The following is a 21,094-nucleotide window of genomic DNA, read 5'->3' on the forward strand; positions in this document are numbered from 1 at the left end:
ATCCGGATCCATGTAGCACACAGGGAGAAGCCAGTCTGCTGCTTAGAGTACATTTGGTAGAGGCCATACGGCCTCAAAAGATATAAGGTGACAGAATGGATAAGAAAATAAGACCCATCTATATGTTGCTTACAAGAGACTCATTTTAGACCTCAAGACACCTGCAGATTGACAGTAAGGGGATGGAGAACCATCTGTCATGGCAATGGTCATCAGAAGTAAGCTGGAGTAGCCATACTTCTATCAGACAAACTAGATTTAAAAAAAAAAAGACTGTTAATAAAAGATGAAGAAGGGCATTGTATCATGATTATGGGGTCTATCCACCAAGAAGATCTAACAATTGTAAATATTTATTCTCCCAATGTGGGAGAACCCAAATATATAAATCAATGATCAAAACACAAACTCATTGATAATAATGCCGTAATGGTAGGGGACTTCGATACCCCACTTACAACAATGGACAGACCATGTAAGCAGAAAATCAACAAGGGAACAATGGCTTTGAAAGACACACTGGACCAGATGGACTTAACAGGTGTATTCAGATTATTTCATCCTAAAGCAGTAGAATACACATTCTTCTTGAGCGCACATGAAACATTCTCCAGAATAGATCACATACTGGGACACAAATCAGCCCTCAACAAGTACAACAAGATTGAGACCATACCTGACATATATTTTCAGACCACAACACTATGAAACTCGAAATCAACAACAAGAAAAAATTTGGAAAGACCATGAATACTTGCAGATTAAAGAACATCCTACTAAAGAATGAAAGGGTTAACCAAGAAATTAAAGAGTAAATTAAAAAGTACATGGAAGGGGCGCCTGGGTGGCTCAGTCGGTTAAGCGTCGGACTTCAGCTCAGGTCACGATCTCACGATCCAGGAGTTCGAGCCCCGCGTCGGGCTCTGGGCTGATGGTTCAGAGCCTGGAGCCTGCTTCCGATTCTGTGTCTCCCTCTCTCTCTGCCCCTCCCCCGTTCATGCTCTGTCTCTGTCTCAAAAATAAATAAATGTTAAAAAAAAAAATTAAAAAAAAAAAGTACATGGAAGCCAATGAAAATAAAAACACGACAGCCCCAAACCTCCGGGATGCAACAAAGGAGGTCATAAGAAGGAAATATATAGCCATCCAGGCCTTCCTAAAGAAGGAAGAAGAGTCTCAAATATACAACCTAACCTTACACCTAAAAGAGTTGGAAAAAGAACAGCAAATAAAGCCCAAAGCCAGAAGGGAAATAATAAAGATTAGAGCAGAAATCAATGATACTGAAATTTAAAAAAGAGTAGAACAGGTCAATGAAACCAGGAGCTGATTCTTTGAAAGAATTAACAAAACTGATAAACCCCTAGCCAGGCTGATCAAAAAGAAAAAGGACCCAAATAAATAAAACCAAGAATGAAAGAGGAGAGATCACAACCAACACTGTAGAAATAAAACAATAATAAGAGAATATTATGAGCAATTACATGCCAACAAATTTGGCAACCTGGAAGAAATAGACAAATTCCTAGAAACATACAAACTACAAAGACTGAAACAGGAAGAAATTGAAAATCTGAAATGACCCATAACCAGTAAAGAAATTGAATCAGTAATCAAAAATCTCCCAATAAACAAGAGTCCAGGGCTGGATGGCTTTCCAGGAGAATTCTACCAAACATTTAAAAAGTTAACACCTATTTTGAATCTGTTCGAAAAAATAGAAATGGAAGGAAAACTTCCAAACTCATTCTACAAGGCCAGCATTACCCTGATTCTAAAACCAAAGACCCAACTAAAAAGGAAAACTACAGACCAATTTTCCTGAAGAACAAGGATGCAAAAATTTTCAACAAAATACTAGCAAACTGGATCCAACAATACATTAAAAGGATTATTCACCATGATCAAGTGGGATTTATTCCTGGGATGCAGTGCTGGTTCCATATCCATAAATCAATCAATGTGATACATTAATAAAAGAAAGGATAAGAACCACATGATCTTCTCAATAGAGGCAGAAAAAGCATTTGACAAAATACAGAATGCTTTCTTGATAAAAACCCTCAAGAAAGTAGGGATAGAAGGAACATACCTCAAGATCATAAAGGCCATATATGAAAAGCCCACTGCTAATATCATCCTCAATGGGGAAAAACTGAGAGCTTTCCCCCTAAGGTCAGGAACACGACAGGGATGCCCATTATCACAACTGTTAATCAACATAGTGTTGGAAGTCCTGGCCTCAGCAATCAGGCAACACAAAGAAATAAAAGGCATCCAAATTGGCAAGGAGGAAGTCAAAATTTCACTCTTCATATACGACATGATACTCCATGTGGAAAAACCAAAAACTACTAGAACTGATACATGAATTCAGCAAAGTCACAGGATATAAAATCAACGTACAGAAATCGGTTGCATTTCTATACACCACTAGTGAAGTAGCAGAAAGAGAAATCAAGGAATCGATCCCATTTACAATTGCACCAAAACCCATAAAATACCTAGGAATAAAGCTAACTAACCAAAGAGGTGAAAAATATATACACTGAAAACTATAGAAACCTTATGAAAGAAATTGAAGAAGACACACAAAAAAATGGAAAAATATTCCATGCTCATGGATTGGAAGAACAAATATTGTTAAAATGTTGATACTACCCAAAGCAATCTACATATTCAATGCAATCCCTATCAAAGTTTCTCTCCAAAATATCATTGGTACAAAACCTCATTTCTAGCCTGTAAACTTCTTGAAGATAGGGACCATTTTGTGTATCATTAGTCCCTGGTGCCTACTACAATCACATAAACACACAAAACAATTCCTAAATATTGTTGAATATTAGAGAGCAACAGTGTCTACATATGTGTGCAGGAAAAAAACTCTTCTCCAGTGCAGTTAGACTGATAAGTGATGCATAATTTGAAAAATGTAGTTAAAATAGAAGACCATAAAAAAGATATGTATCAAATATTTTTAATTTAAAACACATACGTCATTCCTACATTTGTATGCATATTAGTTTCTTCACAAACATTCTATTGTAAGGCCTTTTGTGTATATTAATTTCTTCACAAACATTCCATTGTAAGGCCAAGGCCTTTTATTTGAGTATGAACTGGCTTATGAGAATTATGCAACATCTTTCATGCACAAACCACACTAAAAACGCATCATTTGAAGATACTTTGTTTTGTTTTTTTAAAAGTAAATTGGAAGCAATTTGAGTAGACTCTTCTGAGATTTTTGTTTTCTCTAATTCTCATCCAAACATAATGTAGCAGCATTTTTAAAATAATTTTATTATTTTTTAGTTTTCCCATTCAATCTTGTTTTCTTAGAAATAACAGTTCCCTATATTTTCGGATGGTGTACACAGTATTTATAATTAAACTGCCTATCAACAGTAAGGCCAATTCTCTGGTAATCTAGTGTCTTAAAAATTCATCGTTATTGATTGTAGTAATAGGCAAGTTTAGTATATTGCTTATTTTCTCTCGTGGCTACTCACATCCAGTTGTAAGTCAGCTCACCCAACAGGTTAACCCTGGCAGGTTTGACAGTGTAGAGTTCTTGGGACTTGGTCCTCTGGAAAAAAGGCAGCATGCCAGGTTTTGTAAAGCAACTATACCATTTGCCATGGTCACTTGAAACTGAACAAAAGCTCCACAATTTCACACTTGTGTATATTCAAATCTCTCAGGTAGATGGCAACCAGACTCCATAAATAAATGCTTGTTACCACTGTTTCAAAACTGAGACTTTTAAAAGCAACTACCTCTATCTTGAAGGGTAAATCCCTAATGAAATTAGTTATGTGACACCTGAACAACAGTCTAAGGCTTCCAAATTAGGTAAGAAGGACTCTCCTTTGATGCATTTAATACAGCCATAATAAAATCAACTAAATAGATTTTGGGTGAGTCTTGACATGACAACACATGACTAATACACAGAGTGCACTCAGATTTTTCTTTTTAATTTCAGATTTGTTTTGTGAGATATAACAAAATAAGAGCAGTATTTCTTACTCTAGAATAACAAATTGAGAAATTGTGCATTTAAGTGGGCATCAGTGTGTACTTCACAACACATATTAGTTGTATTTAGCTACAGTAATAAAAATAGATTTACTTTTTAAAGAAATATCAGATATGAATGGCAAGCTGTCACATCATGAAATATAAGTAACAATGTCACTATGCTATTTCAAAATTATTTGTCTGTCTTTCTGCTCCACAAGATCTAAGCTTAAAGGCAACATAAGATTCATTCTGCCTACCTTAACTTTGGGTACAAAGTTAGATACATGATAAATATTAGTTGAATTGGAATATAAGTTGCCATTGTAATACATTAAAGAGTGCAGGTCTTTTTTTTTTTTTTAATTTTTTTTTCCACGTTTATTTATTTTTGGGACAGAGAGAGACAGAGCATGAACGGGGGAGGGGCAGAGAGAGAGGGAGACACAGAATCGGAAACAGGCTCCAGGCTCTGAGCCATCAGCCCAGAGCCCGACGCGGGGCTCGAACTCACGGACCGCGAGATCGTGACCTGACTGAAGTCGGACGCTTAACCGACTGCGCCACCCAGGCGCCCCAAGAGTGCAGGTCTTTTAATGTAAGTTCAAAGTTACAATGAGGTGATGGGACCAATAATTTTAAAACATTTTCTTTTGTACAATTGAGGCTCAGTAAGGCTTAAAATATGCAGCCAATCATACTTTACTTCTTAAATAAGAACATAGGAGATCTCTATATAAAATGACTGAAAGGGAAAAAAAAAGTGTTAAATCTCCTAAGCAGGCATCACATTTTTTTTAAAAAAAATTACTCTATCAGATGCTCAAGGAAAGTTATCAGAAGTTAGTACAAAATGTTCGAAATATCTAACATAGAATCTTCTCCATTCCCCATTTTTTATACGATTACCATGAAATATTTGAGTATTCCTTAAAAATATCTGATGGCTCTACGATAGGTACTTAGAAATTAAATATACGAAATTCATGCCCTCCCCCATCCAATATGAATTATATATTTTATCCAAAAGAGGAAAGACATTTAAATCAAATAATTACAACAGTGATAAGGATTCATTTTATTGTGTTTTCCATATAGACAGAGGTTTTTTTGATGAAGAAAAATCTTTACAAAGATCATCTATAATTGAATCAGCACCAAATAAAATTTAGCTTTTAAATGAGTCAGGTATTCTACATTTGGAATTCAATTTCACAAACATTCAAGGTTAGTGACTTTTGGTAAGAAAAAAAGACTAGCAGAAAGGAAAAAGACACCTTTTCAACAGATAGTAACATAGTTTTTTTTTTTAATTGCTCTGGGAAAACACAGTATAGTTATTTAAGAAATGTCTTTTAAGCAATATTTAAGTGCTTCAAGTCAAGAGGTCTTCAGACTAAAAAATATTTTAAAATTTGCCAAGATACTGCAGCATCAAAAATATTCTCCTTATTCACTTAATTTCATGTTGAAGGAAACATTTGACAGATAAGTAAACAAAAGGCGAAAAAGGTTACCTGCATTTTTATATAATAAATTTTAGATCTATAAAAATTTCCTGGTTTGTACACAAAGGCCAATGCTTGACCTTCATTGATCCATTTCTATGTAGTTAAAAAAATACAGTATCAAATCTTTCTCCCTCCCCCCAAAAAACTAGAAGAAATATTTTAAATTGTGTGTGAATGTAGCTATGCATATCTTTAAGTGCACAAAATACACAAATATCACTTTACTTGGAAAATTATTTTCATCATACTGTAAACATCTCTTTCCCTAAATCTGGACATTTCAAAATAGTCTTTGGTATTCTTAGCTATTGTGCTTTGAAATGGAAACTTAAAAGATTTCTGTAGCAGTGCTACATAGACATTTTAAGATATAAATAAGAAAAATGCACTTGGAATAAGTTATAATTAGCTGCTTTTGCATAATTTTCAACAACTACAGTGTATGCTCAGTCACAGTTTTATGAGAAAGAATATCTTCTTTTTCAACTCCTTAATTTTAAGGAACACTTAATCATTTTGGCTAAAAATCCATTTTTGCAGTGGATCTGACGGATTGCATGACACTAAGCTTGGATGCTCTCCATTTGCTGAAAGGCACATTTTTAAGAATGGATTATATAGAAGTTGATCCTACAATAAAAGGAAACACAATAGGCATTAAATTTCAAGACTCATAGCTAACTGATAAATATGGAAACTACATTATGGTCTCATGGAAGCTAAAGGGAGACTCACATACCAAATGTACATTGTTCTTAACTTTTAATCTTCCTTAGATCAACTATGTCATAAAATCTTGTTGGTTTTTGGCATTTTGGCATTTATGCCACTACTGTTCAATTCACAGAAGGTATTACATAAATAAAGAGATGTAGACAGAGTGAGGGCTGAATCAAGTTTTCAAACAAGAAACATTCCATTGGGATATCCGTAAGTGACAAACTCTTTTAAAATATTATGTTATAAAAATCAGTCTCTTATAGTGTTCTGGTAGGGCACAAAACACTTTTTAGGTAAGAATTGCTATGTTCTAGCTAAGCCTTAAAACAAAAACAGAGGGGCACCTGGGTGGCTTAGTCGGTTGAGCATCCGACTTCGGCTCAGATCATGATCTCACAGTTTGTGAGTTCAAGCCCTGCATCAGGCTCTGTGCTGAGCTCGGAGCCTGGAGCCTGCTTCGGATTCTGTGTCTCCCTCTCTCTCTGCCCCTCCCCCACTTGTGCTCTGTCTCTCTGCCTCTCAGAAATAAAAAATTAAAAAAAAAAACAACAGAAAACCAGAAAAGATATTTTATATATTCTTTCAATTCTAAATTCATAAAAAAGTTCTAAAACAGGTGAAAAGAATTAATTACTGTAGGTGAGGAAAATATAATGATTTTTTTTCTTTCTGTCAGGATAAAAAAAATGTGGCTGTTGTCAGAAGCCTTATAAGAAACTCTTAAAAAGACAGATATGGGCAACTATTATTAATAATTCACAAAAGTGTTGATCTGTATAAATCATGCTTTCACTAAGCAACTTTACTATTATTTTGCTTCTAAGAGTATTTAATTCCTAGATATATTCTCTTTATCACATTGGTAGATATACACAATAACAAAGTTAACAAAGAGAAATTCTGATAGATAACATTAATATGCTATGTTTCATTCATTTTCTCAGATAAGCAATTAGAGCTAATCAAAGTAATTACATGGAGAGGTGAATTAATTGCACTCAGTTACCTTTTGGATCTCCCATATCTGTTCTCCACTGGCCACTGTCTTGTGACCTTTGTAGGCACATGCCCTCAGCTGAACAAGACCTTGAGCAGCATGAAGACATAATTCCTTCTGGATGTTATGGCGAATTTCACGTTGAGCCGAGTATTCAAAATACTGTGAAAAGAAGAATGCTATTACTGACTTGTATCCTCAGTTGCAAAATAATGGTCCAATAGTAATAATAATAATAATAATCATCACTGAATAATGAAGTCATGTGTACTGAACAAAATAATACAATAAAAGTAGGCATTAGAAACATAAGCTGAGCTTTTATGACAGAAGATGCTAAATGCTTTTCCAGCGTATCAGCAATAGGTAGTTACTTAAGAATGTATTGTCTTCCTCTCATGTCAGAAATAGGAGGTTATCAGGTGGGATGGAGGCTAGCTAGGACAGGTACAGCATGGAAAAGGATCTGGAAACTTCTAGCAAGCATATTAATTGCCTCTTCCTCTCTGCAAAGTGTTCCTTTTCTCTTATTCCTCTCAATTAATGGCATTTTCATTTACATTAGGAACAATTCTCCATGTCTCAGTTTCCTTGCCTGTAAAATGGGTAATTTATTTATATTTTTTTCTTTTTTTAGAGAGAGAGAGAGAGAGAGAGAGAGAGAGAGAGAGAGAGAGAATCCCAAGCAGGCTTCACACTCAGCATGGAGCCTGACACAGGGCTCAATCTCACGATTCTGAGATCATCACCTGAACCCAAATCAAGAGTCGGACGCCTAGCTGACTGAGCCACCCAGGCACCCCTAAAATGGGTAATTTAATAGTTCCTACCCTACAGTGTTATGAGGATAAAAGGGATAATAAGTGTAAAACACTCAGAACAATAACTGGTACATGGTAAGCTTTTAATTCATTTTAGCTGTTATTACTAGGATTGATGTTTCTCTCTCCCCATATGTCCAGTTACATAGCTTCTTAGCTCTACCAAATTTCCTTCTCAGACGTCACCATCCCACTTTCCTTGGTACATCACTTCTCTTATTCAGGCACTCAGAATCTTTACTGTAATACCTCCAGAGACCTGCAGTCTCTGCCCCCATAATCCAATTCACCCTGCTGCCAGTCTCTCATAACACTGATTCAATCTCCTACCTCCCTTACTTGAGTGAGTCACTAATGCTGCTAAGAGAAGTCTACACTCCTTAACTGGTACGTGAATTCTTCCGTTTTCAATCTTATATCAACCAATGCCTGAACTGTATGCTATATTCTTTCCACACAATTCTACCAACGCAGAGCATATGCATCCATAACTCTAAGACTGCTTTACTGTGCTGTGCCTGAAATATCCTTCTGGATCCTTCTCTGCCTAGCTAATTCCTTTTTAGCCTCAAAAAGCCAATTCAAATGTTACTTTGCTTCTTTAGTTTCCCTGAACTTGTCCTACTGAACAAAATTACACCCGTTTCAGGGTTCCCGTGGCATATCAGAAATAACTTGTATTGCACTCTATCGGAATTGTGTGTGTAGCTAGCTGGCTTCACAGACCAAAGTCAGGCAGTGTATCCAATAATAACATCCACTACAAATCAAATATTTCACAATGTTGACATTCCAAAGATAAAATAAGTGAACATAATGGATTTTTAATAATGAAGTGATTAGTCTTAGCACTAATATTTATTGAGCCTTTATTATGTGCTAAGCAGGGGCTGTTTTAAACCCTTTATGTGTATTAGACTAGGCACTTCACAAACATTAGCTGAATTAACCTTGAGTTCCCCTGATCTTGGCCTCATGCTTAATTTAGCTCCTTCCATAAATATATCCATCATTTTTATAACTGATAGTTCTTCAGATGGAGACACTGAAAGAATAGGAGTATAGATCATGAAAATAGTACTTTGGCTAACATTCCTCAAGAAAGATAAATCTTAGAATTTCAAAGATGGTGTGAAAAGTTGGTCCAGTATCTTAGTTTACCCATGTTATATATTTTTTAATCATTAAAAGGTAGTTATAAAGAATAGGAAAGAGTTGAAGATACTTAAGCAACCAAAAGAATGTATAATTAGCTAGCTGGGGATAGTGGAGAGACATAACTTGGAACCAGGACAAATGCCCTGGAGTAGAAAGTAGCAGCAGCAAAGCATTACGTGTTACAAAGCCATAATGACTTACACGGCATTATTGCACCAGTATATTTGATCAATATAGTCACATTATCAAATTACTTATTTTTAAAATTTTTTTTGAATGTTTATTTATTTTTGAGAGAGAGAGAGACAGAGCATGAGTGGAACAGGGGCAGAGAGAGAGGAAGACACAGAATCCTTAGCAGGCTCCAGGCTCTGAGCTGTCAGCACAGAATCCAACGTGGGGTTTTGAACCCACGAGCTGTAAGATCATGACCTGAGCCAAAGTTGGACGCTCAACTGACTGAGCTACCCAAGCGCCCCTCAAACTATTTATTTTTACTTGGCATACACAAATACTGTTATAATGGAGTTTTTATGTTATAAAATTGTCATTATCTGGTCAAAATAGTAGAAGGGAGCATGAAGAAATGATTAAGTTGGATGACAGATCAAAAACACTTAGCACTAAAGGAACTAAAATTTGCAATGTAGTTTAAATGCAATGCTTGACTTAAAATAAAATTTAAAGGAAAGAAACCAAAATAAAATCGACCACGGTGTTACAGTGCTAGAAATCAGAGTCATCTTCTTAATATTTAAACCAGGACCCACACCTGGGTGGCTCAGCCGGTTGAGCATCCAACTTTGGCTCAGGTCATGATCTCACAGTTTGTGAGCTCATGAGGCTCACTGCTGTCAGCACAGAGCCAGGTTAGATCCTCTGTCCCCCTCTCTGCCCCTCCCCCACTTGCATGGTTTCTCTCTCTCTCTCTCTCTCTCTCACACACACACACACACAAATAAACATTTAAAAAAATGAAACCAGGAAATATTATTCTCCTTCTCAAAACTCTCAGATGGCCTCTGTCATATTCAGAACTAAATCCAAGTTCCTAGGGGAGGTCTGCAAAACCTTCAATGACCAGGCCCTTTATCAATGTCTCTGACCTCATTTACTACCCTGTCTTCCTGGACCACTCTGCTGCAGCCACACTGACTTGCTGACCGCTCCATTTACCTGCCACTGGCTTCTAGCCTTGCACCCCTTCTGCCAGGATGCCCCCTTCCTGGAACACGGTTCCTCTCCAATTCCTTTAGGCCTCTGCTCCAACATCACCTTTTCAAAGAGGTCTTCCTGAACCTCTGAAAACAAATCCCCCCTCCACCCTGCTCCTCACATTCAAATCACCCATCCACCTCACTTCATTTTTCTTTATGCCCAAAATTACATATGTTTATTTCTTCTCCTTCAAGAACACAAGATCCACAAGGTAGGATTTTTCATACAACAGTGCTAGTTACATTATAGGCTCTAAACAAATATTTATTGAAAGAACATGTGAACTACTTCTCCATCCCCCAAGTTTTATGATTTTTTAAATTTATTTTTATTTTGTTAAGATTATTTATTTTGAAAGACAGAGACAGTATGAGTGGGGGAGGGGCAGAGAGAGGGACAAAGAGAAACCCAAATAGGCTCTGTGCTGCCAGTGCAGAGCCCAATGTGAGGCTCAACTTGGGAAACTGTGAGATCATGGCCTGAGATCATGGCCAAGAGTCTTATGCTTAACCAACTGAGCCACCCAGGCACCATGCCTTCCATCTAAATTTTTAAAATACATCTATACTGTATTTATAATTTACAAGTTATTTCAGAGAAAAGACTATAAAAACATCTTTATGGCAAGGACAAGAGAAAAACAGATAAACAATGTATAAGATATTTTCAACTCTTATGATAAAATAAATGTAATGGTAGAGGAAGCTTAGGAAAATTTGTAAGTATTTACATTTAGTGATAAGGTTTTTACAAATGACTAAATACTTATTGTCCAAAAACTTAATTTTAACTAGCATGGTCCAGTATTATTTCCAAAAAAAAAAAAATACAATTATTTATTTTTCTTCTAATATATAGAAGGCAATGTTATTTTAAAACGTGTGTGTGTGTGTATAATATATATATATATATATATATGCATGCACATATGTAGATATATGTGTGTATAGGTATATATGCATGTGTCTATACCTGTGTATATGTGTGTATGTGAATCTCCATCACATTCTATAATTATATCTCAATCACTAGCTATGACTTCTGGGCTTCTGTGTTCTCTACCCTCAGTAGATTAGTTGGTTTGATGAGAAGGGATTAGAACTAGAGTAAGCTGAGGTTAATGACTAGGAAGAAACATGGAAGAGGATGGACCAGGAGATAAACTGATAGTTTCTTAAAGCTGACATCACCAAAGTTCCATCCGCTTAAAATAAGACATCGTGAGTATTTAATAGTATGAAAATCCTCCACACACATCTTGAACTCTACACCAAAATACCTGCAATTCACAGAAGAAAGACATACCAGCTCTCCTCCTTAGAACCCCCCTTCACATTCTTCCCATCCTGTTCTCACTCCCACCAGCCATCTCATAACTCCTATGTACCTTTCAAAAAATGTTTTCAAATGTCATCTTTCCAAGGAAAATGTATGGGCACCCAGTCTAATTCATTCAGATGCCCTCCCCCATACTCTGGAAGCACTCTGAATGCTTTATCCCAGACCTTATCATGCTGACGGTAACCATTGGTTTTGAAATATAGATTTCTTGAGGGAGACAGAATCTAAATTTCTTGAACGCAGCAGAATACCTGGCATGGAGGGGTCACTCAATGAATTTGTTGAATGAACAAATGAGAAGAGTTCAATCCTTCCAGGAGTTAACTTGTAAAAGGCAAGGCAAAGAAGCTAAATGCTAAAATTGTATGTTAATAAGTTCTCTACCCATAGTAGGCCAAACAGTGACACTTGACATTTGTCTTAATTGCTAAAACAGTCAAAGCGTGGTAACAAGCAGATAAATCATCAGTCAAGGATAATCAAGAACATGCCTTTTTTTATTAAAAAAAAAAATTTTTTTTAATGTTTTTTTTAAATTTATTTTTGAAGGAGAGAGAGACAGAGCATGAGCAGGGGAGGAGCAGAGAGAGAGGGAGACATAGAATTTGAAGCAGGCTCCAGGCTCTAAGCTGTCAGCACAGAGCCCGATGTGGGGTTCGAACTCACGAACTGTGAGATCATGACCTGAGCCGAAGTCGGACGCTTAACCGACTGAGCCACCCAGGTGCCCCATAACATACCTTTTTGTAAAGAACATATTGAAATAATATCATGATCCACAAAAATAACTTATAATACCGCTCTTCTGGTATCACATTTAATATAGTTTGCTATCAAATGCAGTTAAATATAGCCTTTATGTATAATTTTGCAAAAGCACCTTGCCAATAGTCCCAAAACATCAAAGACCCACATACAAGATCCTGTTTTTTTTGTTTTTTTGTTTTTTTTTTTAATTTCAGATGGCATGACTCTATTATTTTCTCATTTGCCTTTCTACTGAATGGGTAGGCAACTTCAAATTGTTTTCCGAGTCAGGATGAAAGTCAAAACAAAGTATGCAACAACTTTAATATTAATTGCCAAACATTATTAACCTAAAAGCATTTTAAATACCAATTTATACCAAAATATAAAGCTGATTTGGGACTTCTGACAACTTATTTGTAAGAGCCAACAAAAAGAGGATTTTTAGCGCAGTGCTCACCTGGTTTCCCCCAAGTCCATGGCATGTATACAAAATTAATGGTTTGCCTCCTTGATTATTTTCTCCAACATCCAGACACAAAGGCTGACCAATGCTTTTAATCTAAAGGGAAATTTTCAAGTTATAAGAATTTTTTTTAATCTATGTGGTTTATATATTTTTTTTCAGTTAATTCCAGGAAGTAGTATTAATAAATAGTAATGTAAAATCTCAAAAGCAATAAACCGGGAAGTATTTCAGCAATTTTCACTGAACCACATAAATGTTTGTGGCAAGGCATAAACCAAGTAAAAAGGAGGAGGAAAACACTCACATATCCAGATATAACAGGATTAAGGTCTGGCACATATGCTTCTGGATAAATAGTGTTCAGATACCACGTAAAATTTTTACATTGAAGGCGGTGCTTTATTTCAAATCTTTTTGAAAGATCACCAAATGATTTCTGGAGAAAGAGAAGAAGTAAAAAGAATGCTTAATCAAAACAGCACTGATAAAGTAGTTTAAATGCTACTATTTGTGTTTACATTTGGATCTTAAAGAAAAAAATTCTGGGCCAAAATGCAAGATGCAATTTAAAGTATCCACCATTTATTCAGGCAACAAGTATGCCTGCCTGCTTGTCTCTGCCTTCAAAGAAAGTCACGTTACCACTGTGGTGCTGACGTAATACTATTTTATTCTTTCTTTGTGGTACCAGACGTCCCCCATGGGCAAAAGGTCTCTAGAGAAATGCTGTGGGCCAAGAAATGGTAGTGGGGGCATCCAAAATGGATCTTAATTTTATACCCAAAAATGATCTGTAAAGTGAGGTGTGAGGAAGCAGGTATAAAGAAACAGTTGCCAATACAATGTAATTTATATCTCTTCTCTAGTCAAGACTACAAAAAACAACACAGTTGGGAATATTTTTTTTTTCTAGTTTTAAATGGGTTACTTACTCCTAACAAAATCTTAAACATAATAATGTATTAGTAGAAAAAGGCAAGTTTTTAATAACTGCATTTTATTTTCCTTTATCGTGAAAGGACTAGGAAAAGAATTTTAAAGAACACTATTAAACTGAAAAGGTATTTGGTCTATAGGCAAAATTTTAAAGGAAAATTATATTTGGTACCTATTATATAGAAAGTTTAAATACTCAAGCTTATCATTTCAGTTAAGAAAATATTTTCTCTGCCAACTTTAATGTCTTGACCAGGGATTTTAGCAAAAAATATAAACTCTAAAGGACTTCTGACTAGCTTATTCATTTTATCACAAGATCTGTTTGCCTTGTGGTAAAAATAGGGGTTTACTGGCTCCCCTGCCCAATTGTGGGAGATAAGCAGTTAGCGCCCACTTGCCTGCTTAGCCAAGTACACAATCTGCCCAATTTGTCCTGGTGGCCTTAGATAAAAAGATAGCCATCTAACCCAGTAGTGCTCTGACTTTGCATGCCACTGACATGTTACAGGAAGTTACTGGAGACCACAGAAAAGCTGGAAAGAGGTAACCAGACCTTTCTTTATGACAGTCAAAATGTTGATGCCCTTTAATCTCAATATATACCCTCTGCAAATCAGCACTGTTTCTTAACAAGGGGGTTGGATGCCATTCACTGAAGCATGTTCTTAAAATGTTGAGCTTGTGAACCACACCCAATATTGAACCTGTTGGAGCTCGGTTCTAATGTCTTAAGCATTACAATTCTGCACAGCTTTTACTATGACGGGTCAGTAAGAATAGTGCCATACATTTGTGAGCACTTACTTCTTTATTTCATAGCTACTCTGGGAGACAGGCAAGTGTTTCATCTCTGAAAACAGGGAAGCAGAGAGAAGCTTGGCTGAGCACACACCTCATGTTGGGCCAACTCTCAACCACCTTATGAAGTGTCATCCCATTTTACAGACTCAGAAGGCCTTTGCAAAGGTAACCCCTCCAGTGAGCAGTGGAACCAGAACTTGAAATAAAAAAGCCTTGATACTTCTGGTTTATTCTCCTACCACACTCTGACATTGTCTCCATCTCCAGTTCAAAGAGCCACTTAGCACCTTTATTTAGGTGTTAATCACATCACCTAAAACCAGTTAAAAGTGGTTCCACTTAACCATATTCTTTGGGTAAAATACTACACCAAAGCAGTTACAAAAACTAAATATCTTCCATACTTAAAGAGTAACATCAAGTGGAATGCCTAAATTTTTAAAAAGGCATTTTACTTGATTTTTCCTCAAGAAAAAAAAACATTGGCATCAGTCAGTTATGTGTGTATGTATACACACACACATACACACAAATATATATAATATATATAAATTTATATATATTTAATAAATATTTAATATATAATATATATTATATATATATATATATATATATATATATTTGAGAGAAAGAGCACGTGCGTGTGCACACGAGGGAAAGGGGCAGAGGGAGAGAGATGACCTGAGCCAAAATCAAGAGTCAGACACTCAACTGACTGAGCCACCAGGTGCTCCAATAAGTTATATATTCTGAGTTAAAAAACTCAATTTCAAAATTAACTTTTAAAAATGTTTTGCACTTGAACTGACACAAATAAGTAAAAGAATATGTGAACTTGATGTGGATTTTTATTGTAATTTAATGATTTAGCTCTAACTTACTTGTTTAACAATTTTTGCTGCATCTGTGTTTCTCCTATAAAATATTTCCTTGTATTCATCCATCCAGACTTCTGCAAGGCGAACTTGGTTGCGAGCAATCACCTGAGTGCCTTTTGGAAAGGTATGAGGGCTTTTGCTGCGAAAGACATGTCCAACAACAGAGCAAGGCATAATCTCCAACTGCCCACCACATTGCCATACCTGATAATTAATGATATTTGTTTAAATTCACAGTATTTTTAAAATATAAAAGTGTTGCTTTTAAATTCACCTTTAAGATACTAATAAAAACAAAACAAAAGATTTATAATAACTTCACAAATAGTCTCTGTCCTCTGCCAGTTCAACTTAAATTCTTAAATATAAAAAAACAACTTTATGAAATGGTACAAATACTAAAGACAACATAAGTATACTTTCAGGAAATATTTCAACAAAATAGTGATTTCAGATCTCTCATAAAAATAAAGCCCCACATTTTTTTTTTTTTGGAAACAATTATGCAAGCTCTCTAATATATACAAAAGACCAAAGACTCTTCTGTATTTGAATTCTATGTTCTTATACAAGTTATATGGCCACTTCACTTGAACCAGATTCTCTCTTCTCTGGCATGAACTAGCAGTCTTGGAGTAAGTGGACCCAGACTCTATTTACTCCTTGCATATTCAATTTTCTAATTTAGAAAACAATTCCAGATAATACCAAAGTACAATCTTTTAAGCTTGTGAAGTAGTTGGTCATTATTAAAGACTCATACCTATTTAGAGATAGAGGGACAAAAAAACTTATTTGCATTATCTCTAAATAAAATGAAAAATTATTAAATCAATACTTGCTCATTTAAAAATCTTAGCAATCAGTTCTGCCATAAACAGTCACTAAGCAAAAAATCGAAAATGAAGACATGCTTAATAATCTGTGCTAGCATTAGGGCAAGAGATCATATTCTCTCTCTCTCTCTCTTTTGTTTTTAAACAAATGAGAAAACTCAGTGGTATTTTTAATTCAACAAATTGCGCCTGAGATCTAACACGCGCTAGGGGTTCGGAATACTTAAATGGATATAATAAGACCCCTCCCTTGAGCAGTTCAAATTTGGCTAAGATCATCATTGCCATTATGTAATGGAGCCAGAGCTAAAACTTAAATCTTCTAACTACTAGTTCAGTTCTTTTCCCAGTACCTTCCAGTCTAAAGGATGAAAGATGAATGATAGAGTCATTGCAGAAAATGAATCATGAAATGAAATAAGTGTATGTGGAGACCATCCAAAGTTTTTGTTTTTTCTCATATTAACTTTTAATATGTATAGGGGGAAAAAAAGGTCATTTAATCCAAAGAGTTAAGGTCTTCTTAAAATTATACATAAATGTTTTTCCATTCTGACTCCCTTGATAATCAACTCATTTCCTGAAGCACTAGATTGAATTGTATTTATCTTGGCTGGAATTCAGTTGCTACAAGTGCATTAATTGGTGCTATTGGCTGGACACAGGAGTTTAACTGATTCCTCTTGTTACACTGGCCGCAACGAGTAAATATATTAAGCTAACATTTTGAAAAGAAATACCCGTATTCTAAAAGTTCTAGCAATTGAATTTTAGAAGCACAAAAAGTAGAGACTGCACACATCTAGGATAATCATATCAGCCAATTAGAACAAAATGTGTATTTTATTGTCTAATATGCATTATATTTATAAACTTACTCTGAAAGACATTTCTATATTTTCACCTCCCCAGATTTCCATTTCTTCATCATAAGTTCCAATATATTCAAAATATTCTTTTGATATGGAAAAAAGGCCTCCTGCAAAAGTGGGTGTTCTGAAAAATAATCCATTGTCAAATTTTGTTATAAAAATAAAATAAGGAAAAACAAGTTATTTAAAGAGTGACTAAATCAAATCACAAACAAATTAGATCACAATTTCAAGAAGTTTTATATTGGTTAATAGAAACTAAAAATGCTACCTTCAGAGTCAAGTTTTATGGGGAAGCGGGGAGGGAAGTACTTTAAATATATTTTCCCAGAGAAACAAAATTATTAAGTGTCTTCTAACCAACTCTAAAGATTCTTTACTAATGATTATGAGAAGACAAAAGGCCTCACTGATTCTACTTCCTATTTGGTAACATCATGTGTAAGTATATACATAAATGGCTTCTCTATTCCCAACATAGGATGTGTGTGTGTTTCTTTATTTCATTAGTGTGAATTACCTTGGAGGCAAAAACTGTAAAAAGCAAAGTGTGAATACATATTCAAATAACTGAACTGCATATAAGACTTTAGGAGCAATCGTCTTACTTAATTGGGTAGGTTTCATCTTTCCTTCTTTGCCTCTCGTGATCAGGAAGCGATTCCCAGCCAAAGGAAAGGCTCCAGTCAAAGTTTCCACGGTTGTGATTGCTTCCATAAGGAGAGGGTTTGTTGAATTCAAATGTGTTCAGATCTATGGATGCAATATCCGGACTCACCACGGCAGTGTAATTCTCAGCTATCCTGGCCAACAAAGGTTCTAACCAACCATAGAAACACTCACCTGGAAGGGAACACAATTCTAATTAACCCAACGAAAACACTGAGGGTTTTCTCTTTTGTGGTTTGAAGATGATTTAGAGAAACAAGAATAACAGCCATTCGTGTTTTGAACATTTACATAGGGGAGATTTCTTAAAGGTTTCTGGTGATAAGATGAGGGTTGGATGAAAAAGGTAAGGCACAATTCAGCATAGTTAGGAAAATTTATCTACAGAGGATGATTTTTTTTTTTTTTAACGTTAGAGAGGAAATAAAATGATACTGGTGTATTTAAATTTCAGATGATGTGTTTTCCTCCAAAATGGCCTTGGATCAAAGGTAAGTTTTTGCTGATCCATTCCACCTAGCCCCAAAAGTGTTCTGATTTATATAAACTTGTCTCCCTCAGTAAGGTATAGTAACAAAATCTTCATTTCTCTGAGTCTTAGGAGAAAATAAGCCAACAAGTCAGAATATTCTGATGTCAGCAGTTGGAGAAGGACCAGCCCTAATGGAAAGTGGGGGCAAAGGAATGCCATACAAAGTCTGGGTCCTGGCTGGGGGCCAGGCTCACTTAATACACAGAGTTCAGGAGACTCAGTCCTACCCAGGTCTCCCCATCAGGCAGAGTTTGGCAGTTATTAGGAGGACCACTTGGCATCAAGGAGGATCATCAGATACATTTGCCTCAGAGGAAGAATGCCCAGTGTGACATAATCGGAATTTTGGACCAGGAGAGGAAATATTGGAGAATGAACCATTTCCTTTTCAAAACACTTCCCTTGGATTACCTATAGACCTCTCTTCATTTGAGGGCCAGGTATTAAGGGAGTACTGGATATGAAAACTCTAAAGAGACTCAAACAAATCCAAAAGTCCTCCTAGAAAAATTAGCGTATGACCAAAACCATTTGCTGGGTCAAACATAATCTAAGGGCTAGTCAGTTCAATTCAAAACAAAACAGTCATACAAAGAGTATAATCCACTAAATCTAAAGCTGAAGGACTAAGGGACATTTTGGTGATCCCTAACATGCCCATTAAAATTTACTCTAAAAATACTTTCTAAATACTTTAAAATCATTGACACTAGAGAACAAAACCATTAAAAATAAAGGGCAAAAAAAAAAAAAAAAGACAGTAGCAACAAAAACAAAAATTGATACTATTCGTAGAAAAGATAACAGAAAAAGTTGGAAGGGGACACCTCTAACTTAGCACAAGAGGAGTGTGCAAATCTTTGAAAAAAGAATGGAAATATAGAAATTGAAAAATATCAGTACCAGGACAAAGTTTAAAGATAAAATTGCTTACACTTAAAACTTTCATTCATTTTAAACTATAAGAATCAATAATAATAAGGAAAAACATTTGGGGGGGGGGGTGGACACAATGAGTATCTGAAAAAAATCCCAAGCAAGGATAACTCGCTGGGAAAGCTGGTCGCTGAAGGAAAGCTACTGAAGTTAAGGAGCCTAACTCCATGTAAGTGAAAGGAGGCTCCTACCCAGAGCTATAACCTGCTTAGGCTTTCATTGCTATAAGCATCAGCTGAAAATGATGTTAAAGAAAATACAATTAGTTATTTAAAGAAAAGCCTTCTTCACTTTTTAAGTTAGAGGGAAGCAGAGGGGAAAATGTTACAACTACGTCTATACATATATACTTACAGTGAGCATCTAAAAATGTGAGGGTTTCAGCTGTTGCAACTGTTGCTCCTAGCAACCTGGCAGTGATCAGACCTTTTCTCTCTCTTTGTCTAACTATTTTTACTATAGAAAATTGTTTTATATATTCCTCTAGTTTATCATGTAAGTACTCTGTAAGAAAAAAAAATATCAGGATTAACTCTTCCTAAGTTTATTTTCATATATGAACACATGAAAGCAAATGAAGAAACCACAGGGCAATGATATCTCCACATTTGTCATCTTAACAGTTGCACACATCCTTCCATTAAGACGAAATTGTATCTTTAACTCTTTAAAGAAAAACAATAGCTATATATGCAAATCTTAACTTCTGAACAACTATAACACATACTGTGGTAACACTGACTTATCCTGTACATGCAATATCAATAAATATATTTTGTGGGGAGGGGAGAGACTTCAAATGGAGTAGACCCAGGAGTTAAGAAGGCTCATTTAGGGGTCTGAGAAAACTAGCTAAGGGAGTGAAGGAAACTGAATTTGGCCAAAAAAGATATTTGACACATTTTAAAATTGGAATTTAAGTCTGGAAATTCAAAGAAAAATGCCAAGTATCAAAAGGATTCTCTGATACTTAGGCAGTGATCATAATAATTTAAAACAAAAATGATGAGGAAAATGGCAAATAGGAAAGCCCAAGCCTACAGCAGTTTAGGAATATTTTTACAAAGAGTCAGCATAAAATTTTTGAAAGCTTTGGAGTCTGCTGACACAGAATTTTTTCCAGTAAAAATATGAAAGAAGAAAGGAGCATGTAGGTTAGGAATGGAGCTAAAAACAGGCTAAATCTTATTAATGGGTATATAATTTAAGATATTCAGCATTCCAATTTGGATGAGACATGATAAGCAAGAGTTAAAACAGTAGGTAAAAGAAAACACATTAATCATGTCAGTCAAGTATTGTTCATATTTTGAAACAACTTCTTAAGTCTGCTTTTTTTCACCAATAAATTCTTGATTCTTTGTTGAGTATACAATGTGTTTCCTCAGGTGGCCTTCTTGGGCCCATAGCACAGCCTCAAAAAGATCTGGGGATGCTGAGAACATCAGTAAATGTCCTAGGGTAGATGTTTGCTTCTGCCTGATTCCAGAAGCAAACATAGATGACTTTATCTATGATTATATATATTTTTTTCAGTTCTCCAGTGGTACAGATAAAAGAGTTGTTTATTCAAAGTTTAAACATTTATAAAGGAAGTGAGAGTTCAGGAACAACTTCTGTGGA

At 35.5% G+C, this 21,094-nt stretch overlaps 1 protein-coding gene across 4 annotated transcripts in view; it reads right to left on the minus strand.

Annotated features, from left to right (window-relative positions):
* Window positions 1-4,568: 4,568 nt before the first annotated feature.
* GALNT3 (polypeptide N-acetylgalactosaminyltransferase 3) overlaps window positions 4,569-21,094 on the minus strand; it is a 44,529-nt gene continuing 28,003 nt past the window's right edge. For all 4 annotated transcript variants that reach the window (XM_030326493.1, XM_030326492.1, XM_030326490.1 and 1 more), the window contains 8 exons: window positions 19,826-19,975; window positions 17,943-18,177; window positions 17,341-17,458; window positions 15,630-15,830; window positions 13,313-13,444; window positions 13,000-13,101; window positions 7,264-7,416; window positions 4,569-6,167 (listed from right to left, as the gene is read on the minus strand). In XM_030326493.1, coding sequence (XP_030182353.1) covers window positions 6,045-6,167; window positions 7,264-7,416; window positions 13,000-13,101; window positions 13,313-13,444; window positions 15,630-15,830; window positions 17,341-17,458; window positions 17,943-18,177; window positions 19,826-19,975 — 1,214 coding nt within the window. In that variant the 3' untranslated portion in view covers window positions 4,569-6,044. The remainder of the gene's footprint in view (window positions 6,168-7,263; window positions 7,417-12,999; window positions 13,102-13,312; window positions 13,445-15,629; window positions 15,831-17,340; window positions 17,459-17,942; window positions 18,178-19,825; window positions 19,976-21,094) is intronic.

This window comes from Lynx canadensis, chromosome C1, assembly GCF_007474595.2.
Source record: "Lynx canadensis isolate LIC74 chromosome C1, mLynCan4.pri.v2, whole genome shotgun sequence".
Lineage (NCBI taxonomy): Eukaryota > Metazoa > Chordata > Mammalia > Carnivora > Felidae > Lynx > Lynx canadensis.